Source organism: Helicoverpa zea, chromosome 24 (genome assembly GCF_022581195.2).
Source record: "Helicoverpa zea isolate HzStark_Cry1AcR chromosome 24, ilHelZeax1.1, whole genome shotgun sequence".
NCBI lineage: Eukaryota > Metazoa > Arthropoda > Insecta > Lepidoptera > Noctuidae > Helicoverpa > Helicoverpa zea.
The window spans coordinates 5,095,115-5,104,621 of NC_061475.1; the positions used below are offsets into that span (position 1 = coordinate 5,095,115).

Consider the following 9,507-nt stretch of genomic DNA (forward strand, 5'->3'; position numbering starts at 1 on the left):
AACTTTGATTTAAGTGGCGCTGATTGTAGATAGTAAAATTACGAGACCTACCTGTAGATATGAAACATTTAGGATCCAGAAGTTTTCTGGGGTAAACCCAGAAGTATTTTTTTATCTATTTAATGCCAATAGTTGACTCGATGGTTGTAATTTTTTTTTAAGAAAATCTTGATTCCAATCAAAGTTTTCAGAGGCGATACCGGCTTAATACTTGATCTTCGTAATGAGTGTAGTTATTTATCCTTATACTGATTTACAAGCCCAAACAAACTGTCGGCAACAAACTCTTAGGCTAATGCAATGCATAGACGATTAGGTAATATTTTTTTTCTATCAGATTCGATTTTGTTTTGTTCACATTTGAACGTCATAATCCGACCAAAATTCTGATAAATCATTGCGTAGGACTGGTGCGTCATTAAGATAAATATAAATAATTACAAACACTCATTTAAGGCTCTATACACCTACAGTGAACAACATTATTTTGTTTATTAGATAAGGCAGCGCTGACTGTACTTTTCAATTTTAATACTTTGTACTTTATTTTACCGTTTACTAAACACTTATTTGTAATTCTGCTACCTATTTTCCTACAGGTGCATGTCATGTGATAATTGCAAATTGAAGATAAAACTTAGAAGTGTCACTAGTTTCGCGTTATTTAGGTTATCAGAAAGGTAGCAGTAATTAAATCAGTGTAATTACTGTACTATCTTAATCTTTTCGATGCATTGATTAGGAAAATAATATCGTTGTTTTATTTAATACATAAAAGATGCCGATGAATTGAAAATCCAATCTTTTTGTATTTACCTTGAGCATTCTAGATTGTAAAATAGAGTTATAATCGCCTTTATAATATCATAGTGTGGTAAGAACATTATGAGTATTGTGACGTAGAGTTTCAGGAAATAAAAGAAGCGAAAATATCGTTACACATTTTATTAAATATTCTCATTCTCTTTTCATGTTAAACATACTTTCTTATTTCTTCATAATTCCTTATACAATAAATATATTTTTAAAATTAATTACTAAACTTTTCACAAGCCGAGGGGGTTGCCGGTCCAAGGATAAACTCTGGGACAGACGTTACAAGCTTCGAGCCAGTATGTCATCTGAAAAGATATAAAATTAATCATTAGGGACTCTATATAAAAAGTCAAATGGTCTGTGCCATCAAGCATGCTATTTAGTTTCAGTAGTCCGAAAAGTTCAACTACAACATATACCTACGTCAGTTTTCGTAAAAACCATGAATTTTAAAGTTAACAATTGTTATAAAAACCCGTATTTTGTCAGTGAATTTTGGTCTTATATTGCCAATATATCTCAAGGTCTATGAGTTTCAGACATTTGTACTTTAATCTAAAAACTTCACCTCTAGTTATATTATTTATACCTTATATTTATTTAATCACTGACCTGATTATGTTCAGAAGGCACGTTGCCACAGAGAGACACGGGGCAGGCAGCGGCACTCCATGTTCTGCAAGGCTTGGCTCTGTACTCGGTTAAAGGAACAGGGTTCTTCACCCAGTCAATCACTTCACTGGAGTTCACCTGTAATATTGTAAAAACAGATTTTTATTGTAGAGTATCGTGGTACTTTTTGCTCAAAGTTAGAATGAGGAATGACGTTACTAAAGTTATCCCTTAAAAGAAAACTTTTAGAATCATTATCATTTGGTGACATTTCTTTATTCTACAATTTTATTATCACTTTTGATAAGCTTATAATGTAGGTACCTATAGCCAAATCAGTTTCATAACATTTACACCATTTGGATAAACATGTGCAAATGTTTTTAAATGAAATGAATGAACTTTGAACAATATTTTGCATACGTACCATAAAGACATCAGGCAGACTGTTGATCAGGTTGAGGAATCTGATGAAGGCAGATTTCACAGCGGGGTTGGCACTCAGGTACCACTCGTGGATGTAGAAGCCGAAAGGGGCGCGGTTGCCAAGATAGTGCCTCTCGAAGTTTGACACGATGAATTGGAACCAGGCTTCTTCGTCTTCCATGTCAGGACTGTAGGCGTTGAAAGAAACAGTGAGTATGATAAGAACGATGGTGCGATTTCTGATAAAATATGAATATTTATTGAACTTTCACTTACGTGTAAAAACAGGAGTCAGCCATTGCGCACGGGAAGTCATTTAAGTCTTTCCAGGAAACCATGGGTAGAACCCAAGGTTTCGGAATGGAAGCAGTTGGGCAAGGAGGAATCATGCAATCTTGGTCCGAAGCATAGTCCAGGGTGTATGGCCAAAGACCAGGGTCTGTGAAAGTGTTGGTGGGCCAAGAGCAGTCGTAGAGTAAGTCGTGGTCGGCCATCACTTGGAAGCTTGTGTTGCCAGCTAATTGCAAGAATGGCAAACGGACACCTGTAATGTTAAAAGGAAAAACGTAAATGCAATGACATACAACTTAGTTATAAATTCGTCATTTAATATATTCTGAAGATTTAGTGGTACTAACCCTTAATGCTTTCGAAAGGAATATTAGCGAAGTGAGCCATTTGAGTTCTTTGATCAGCAATTTCTTCTTTCAGTTCATCGTAAGTAGCTGTCGCCCACCAGTCTTGTGGAATCTTATGGCTGATGGAGTGCAGAGCAATTTCATAACCATTGTTATAAAGTTCGTTAACGATTCTGTAGTTGGTGTATTCATGGCTGACGTAGAAGGTAGCACCAGCTGGACATCCGTTGGAGTTTTGGCGACCGTCCAGAACTTCCCTGTATGTGTTGATGTTTATGACATTGACACCATCATCGAATGTGACTGTGACGAACTGGAACGGAAAAAAATTACATTAAAGCGTCTGGCTGCCCTACCAACGCTATTAGGATCATCACTGCTGTTGCCTAAATCTAAGATTTACATGGGTAAATTTTGATTTAGAACTATTTTTTTACCCAAAAAGAATGAATGGTAAAAGAATGGCTTCTTATAACTAGAAAATTAACAACATTAATTGAGTTGGCAACGTTAGTAGTAACGCACACTGATAAAATTTGTCCTAGACAAGCTATTGATTAGGTGATGTAATATTGAGTGGAATGATTAGATTTCTAGACGCACTGACATAACAATAGATTGTAAACAGTAATTAACTATTAGGTAATTACGAGTTTTTCACACATTTTAATTTCACATGTTGTATGTGACATTGGAAGGAATACTAGATATTTTAGAATTACAAAATCTTCTTTCATAATCACTAGCATTACTGAAAATTATTTTCAAGTAATTAGAAATGTTGATTTCTTATTTTTCCTCTACAACTTATATTCATCACAAATTCTGTCTTACCTGCGGCGTGTCCCTTGGCAAGAGCCCTCCAGGAATTTCAGTAGAAGAACATCTGCAGTCAGGTACCTTGCACAATTCTTCATCACACTCTTCTGCTAATGGCAGCTCTGGGACCTCTTGGGACTCTGAGGACTCTGAGGATCCTTCATTCTCATCAGCCAGCACTAAAGCTGCGAGTACCAAGACACACCACAACAACTTCATTTTCGTAACCTATTTTCTAAATGAGCAGATTAAGACCCCTCTCTGATATTTATATGGATCAGTTTTATCTTTTAATGATCGAATAGACATCATGTTATCGAACTAATCTGTGAGTAATTTGTACCCTTGTGTGTTGTCACGATGAGTTTATGTGCTAAAACGTGTGGTGAAGTGTTTGCGGAAAACAAAAGGTTTGAAGTACACTGCAAACTTGAAAAAATTATAAGCTGGACACTGACTCTTAAAATACAGGTTAGCCTAGTTTAAGAGGCAGGGTTACTCTAATTATGTACGGAAATTCTTACAACACGCTGTAATATAGAATAAGTTTACTCGTATATACCTGTGTACTTTTCTGTAACTATTTTTAAAAAATAAACTTTTTATTTATTTATTTATTAAGTCTTTAGTCGGCCGATAGAGTATTTAGGTCATATTACAAAGATTGAAAACTTTGAATGGAATCAAGATTTTCTTAAAAAAAAAAAATGGCAATCAACTATCGGTCGATTGTTTAGTCTGCAGGGTACTCGTAAAGTCATTAGTGCGTTAGTATTTTACCTGTTGGTACCTTAGACTTAATTATTATCCAATTTGTTAGAGTTTGGGGTCCCTTTTTCTTACTTAAATGACTTTCTAAACAAAGCCCGCAGGAAGTTCTCGATATTGATATTTGTGTTTTTTAAGTCATTGTAAAAATATAAGATTTTGTTATTTTAATATAAATAATACTAGCTTCTGCCAGCGGTTTCACCCGCATCCCGTGGAAACCTCTGCACGAACTCGATAAATGGGCTATCTAACACTGAAAGAATTTTTCAAATCGGACCAGTAGTTCCTGAGATTAGCGCGTTCAAACAAACAAACAAACAAACTCTTCAGCTTTATAATATTAGTATAGATAACCTGCTTATAAAATTCATAAAAAATTTCAATTATAAAGTCTGAAATCACCAACCCGCATTGAGCAAGCGTGGTGATTAATGCTCAATCCTTCTCCGTGTGAGAGGAGGCCTGTGCCCAGCAGTGGGACGATAAAAAAAGGGCTGTTACAGTAACAGTAACAACCTGCTTATAAGCTATGTAACTTTTCATATTCACCATGGCATTGTCCTAGCGTATTTTTTCAGCCTAAAGCATCCATCTCTGGTCTGTCGTTTTCTTATAAGCTATGTAACTTTTCATATTCACCATGGCATTGTCCTAGCGTATTTTTTCAGCCTAAAGCATCCATCTCTGGTCTGTCGTTTTCTTATAAGCTATGTAACTTTTCATATTCACCATGGCATTGTCCTAGCGTATTTTTTCAGCCTAAAGCATCCATCTCTGGTCTGTCGTTTTCTTATAAGCTATGTAACTTTTCATATTCACCATGGCATTGTCCTAGCGTATTTTTTCAGCCTAAAGCATCCATCTCTGGTCTGTCGTTTTCTTACATTATAGTTCGGCCATTCAGAGAATGCGTTCCTGACACGTCGCGATTGAACTGACGACGTAACTTTGCAATGGCGTTGCAGTTACGATAAAAATATTTTTGCTGGTTGTTTACCGTTTTAACAATTGAGGAGCATTAAAACAACATTATTATATCAATAATCAATGAATGTTATAATTTTGTGCCAAACTGAGTGTCAAATAACTTGGTAAACAATATTTTTCTAAATCTATACTGCGCTATTACAAGGTTATGTCAGCGGTTTATATTTTGTAGTGCTGTGCTAAAAATAACAGGCAAGTATCGTAATCTGTTCTTATACAGTTATAATATAAAATAATACGTTTTGATTTTCTTTTTAAGAATTGGAAAATAATGGACTATAAGACTTAATTATAACGTTTATGAAATATAAAAATAAAACTATGACCAAACCGCATTTTTATACTTAGATTAAAAATGGTAACCCCAAATGGCGTTATGGGCCGCCATTTTGTGACGCTAAAACAGTCGTCCGTTGTCGTTTCGTGCGCATAGACCACGTTTTTCAAGTGTTTTCGATCTGTTTTTATTTGATTACCCGGCTTTTGTTAGACCGAGATATCAGGATTGATTCTGTTATTGATAATAATATAATTATACATGTAGGCGAAGATGATGATGAAGACACCACCTCCTCAAGCAAATCGGAGTCTGATTAATATTCTGTTCGCACATTCAATTCAATGTACTTGTAACAAAGAATAAATAAAACAATTTTATTATATGAATATTACCTTTTTTTGGTTTCCACTTAAATAACTAAAATATAAAACAAATGATTCCGCCAATTTAAAACGAAAATAATCTTAAAATAATGCGGCGGTTCATTTTGAAGGAACGGTAACGAACTCAGTGTTATGTTGTGCCCATCACTAGTCGTGACTAACTGATAGGTGTCAGGAACGCATTCTCTGAACGGCCGAAGTATAGTTATATAGTTCATCTTCCAGTTTACTGTGAATTTTTGAATATGTATTTGTCCATACTTTAGAACCGGTTAACTCAAAAACTAATCCCGTGCTTAAAATAAGGTCTATGTTGATTGTTTTTGCAATTTATTTATCATGATTGTGTATTTTCGTGAAATTCGAGTGTATAAATCTAGGTGTGACAGGAAAAAAGAGTGCAATTTTTTGATTGGAAATATTTTTGTGATAACAGTGTATTAAAATAAAAGTGGGTGCCTAAATATATGTATGACTTATGCAACATGTATGAACTTGGTACAAACGCCGTGATAAGTTTTGATAATTGTAGGTGCGTGTTTTATTATTATTAGTATATTGATAAAGATTTTAATTGATCTGACAAACTGAGATAATATAAAATTTTCAATCTGATAATGGCATTGCTACGACTTTGGAAAACATTCCTTAATTCCAAACCCAACATTAATATTTATTTGTGTTACAAGTGAGATTTTGAATCCTGAGTTAGGGTCCATTCAGACAGACCGGCTCGAGAGAGGAGAGCGAATTCTTAACACGTTGAAAATTTAAGTAAGTAAGGTTTATTTTTTCATGCGTACTGCTTTTGTCGTTAAGAATGCTCAAAGGCGCTCGGTGTCAAATAATAAGAGGAGCCAACCGGCTCTGATCGTGTACTTTTTCTCGTTCTTGCTGACGTTTGGCTCCAATTGCATCTCGCGCAGCCGATCGGAGCCGATCGGAGCCGATTCCGGTCTATCTGAACGGACCCTAATTCTGTTTGAATCACGTGATTTAGTTGTAGAATCTAGAGCGTGTCGACGGATTCAAAGGAACGAGATGCAACAAACTTTGCTCTTATATGACACACATAATTTTTCAGTTTAGCAGCGAACACAAAATTAATATCCAACCGAACGTTGTTTTGGTTTTCTTTGACGTCTAATATTAAAATGTTTTTGTTTGTAGCCTTTTATTTGGTAAATATATTGGGCTTTGTTTTTGTAACTAGTTTTATTTACCTAACTACTGATTCCAGTCCACTTCTATTCATTCGAACGCCTGGGGCACGATTCTGCTAATTTAACGTAAGCGACATACGATTCACATCCAACTGCGATCCAATCACGACTCAATTATGATTGAAGCGTATGTGGCATTCCGCTATTTTTTCTTTTAAATAAACGTTTTTATAACCAAAATCACCAAAATGGCAATCGAATGTCGTTGGAATACGATTGGTCTTATATTAGTAGCAGTATGCCCGATATGGTTAAAACCGCTATTGCGATCATATTGCGATTCGATTTCTATTCAACTTTGAAATTATTAACTTAGGAGAATCGGGCCCTGGTCTGTTGTTAAATGTACCTACTAGGTTACACTCTCTTTGGTCTACTTGTGAGACAAAACTGGACAAAACTAACCATAATCATACTCATTAATATAAGCTTAATAGGATGTTATGGAGAGGTAGAGAATAATGTTTTTTGTAAGCTTTGTTCACAGTTTTTAAGCCGCAGAGCCTACATTTTTAGTTACTGAATTGAAAGTATTTTATTTCTTCTCATGTTATTTATAATTATATGTAAACTGGTTGAGCATCAATTAGCACGCTAGTTCAGGGTGGATTGGAGTTTTCAGACATTAAGATTTTTCTCAGTCCTTTGAAAGAACGATAAACTTAGAAAGTACATAGGTAATAATATTACGTACATTTTACATACATACCACTATGGAGATACCTACTGATTTCCAAAAATTTTGACTTTTTATTCACAATATATTTACATTAATTGAAAATAAAATAAAATAAACTTATATATATATACAACTTAAAACTAATACAGTGCATCAAAAAATTGCTCCTCATCGCTGTCACTGGGTAGTGTACCCAAAAGACTGGCAGCATTGCCACGTTGGATGGCAATGCTCAACCTCTGTGCGAAATAAAAGCCAGCCTTTGGGTCCCGGGAAGTGTCAACCAGGCGCTGGGAAATATCCCTGGCAAGAAGGTGCGCCCTCGGACCCCACGGCCCCAGAGTTTCAACCCCAAACGGCTCAAACATGTAATTGCCTATAAGGTTACTATATTTGCGCCGCTTGAGGTTCTCTGCTTGTGCAGCGGCGGAGCCAGCACAACATGCAGTTCCGGGAAGGTGAGATGGCGCAAGAGTGTCGACGCATGTCGCGTCCCACACTAAAGTCCTACCCAACTTCCACGGAAATAGCGACATGCCGTCTGGTCTCTTGCCATCGTCGCGTGCCAAGCCATTTGGTTCGAGTACGGCTGGCACGCCGACGGCAACAAGAGCGCGACGGATCACGTCGTTTATGTTGGCATGTCGTGGTATGCGGCCGGCACTCCGGCTGCACGACAGGCCGTGGTGACCGAGGCTGTTGACAGCTTCCCCGCAGTGGCAGCGATGAGGAGAGCAGCATGGAGCACCTAGTCGGAGGCAAACGACGAGTCTGAAGGTGGTGTCATCAAACATGGTGCCTGTGTTTGAGGACGGAAGTGCAAGAAGCCATAGACCCGACTCCCATTCACCCACAGCCAGTAGGCGCGCTCGCTCTGCAGAAGTAATTGACGTATCGATTAAACTTTTCCGTATTACTCTGCAGAGCGGCTCATCCCACTGTCTCTGGGAGGACAGGTTGGCGGGTAAGTCGGTGTTCGGGCATGCGACTTTCCAAGCATTTAAAGCCTCAGTCAGGCTTGGTACCTCAAAATTGGCCAGTGTGGTGGGTAATATTTTCCTGATCAATTTCTCAGTGCCATGGACCGAGGAAATAAAGGCTGGTAAACTTACACTGGAATTTTTACGGACGCCAAGTCCTCCCATACGGATGGGAAGAGTCGCTTGAGACCAAGCTCTGTCGTCCAAGGCCACATTTATACCACTATTATTTACTAATTAAAATTAATTTCCTTTTTGTATTTTTTTTCTTTCCAAACAGTTTTAGTCTGTGGTAATAGAATGTCCCAAACAAAATACAGATGGCGCTAGCTGAAACTATAGCAAAAAAAATACAAGTAGTGCAATCTATGGTCTATACTTACATAAACACTCAACAACTTTACACATTGTATAATCATTATTTTTATATGTTTTCTACTTTCATGAAATACAGTTTCTTGCTAGTACCTACTTGGAACTGTGCATCTAATAGCTATTGACATCTCGTAAGCTCCTGTAATAGGTTTATCCCTACTAATATTATAAATGCGAAAGTAACTCTTGTCTGTCTGTCTGTCTGTTACGCTTTCACGTCTAAACCACTGAACTAAATATAAAATTTGGTACAGAGATAGAGTTGACCTTGAGAAAGAACATAGGATAGTTTTTATTCCGGACTTTTGAATAATTCTCTTGGAAACGCGATATAACCGAACTCTACGTGGGCGACGCCGCGGGCGGAAGCTAGTAGAAAATAAATCATCATCATCATCATCATCAGCCTATCGCAGTCCACTGCTGGACATAGGCCTCTCCAAGTGCACGCCACTGAGATCGATTTTCGATTGAGAAAATAAAGCAATACACATAAATTAATAAAATAAATGAACTCA

The 9,507-nt window shown here is 36.9% G+C and overlaps 1 protein-coding gene across 1 annotated transcript; it reads right to left on the reverse strand.

Annotated features, from left to right (window-relative positions):
* Nucleotides 1-930: 930 nt before the first annotated feature.
* On the reverse strand, nucleotides 931-3,562 carry LOC124642445 (chitin deacetylase 8-like). Its single transcript, XM_047180869.1, has 6 exons — nucleotides 3,327-3,562; nucleotides 2,493-2,805; nucleotides 2,131-2,398; nucleotides 1,856-2,042; nucleotides 1,429-1,566; nucleotides 931-1,121 (listed from the first exon to the last, which is right to left on the reverse strand). Exons 1-6 carry the CDS (start codon nucleotides 3,528-3,530, stop codon nucleotides 1,047-1,049), a joined length of 1,185 nt encoding a protein of 394 aa, XP_047036825.1. The 5' UTR covers nucleotides 3,531-3,562; the 3' UTR covers nucleotides 931-1,046.
* Between the last annotated feature and the right edge of the window lie 5,945 nt (nucleotides 3,563-9,507).

Coding starts and splice junctions, on each gene's coding strand:
- LOC124642445 (XM_047180869.1), bottom strand. CDS start 3,530: ATGAAGTTGTTGTGGTGTGTCTTGGTACTCGCAGCTTTAGTGCTGGCT. Junction 2,043..2,130: donor GCTGACTCCTGTTTTTACAC/GTAAGTGAAAGT, acceptor CAACGCCTACAG/TCCTGACATGGAAGACGAAG. Junction 1,122..1,428: donor TGCCTTCTGAACATAATCAG/GTCAGTGATTAA, acceptor ATATCTTTTCAG/ATGACATACTGGCTCGAAGC.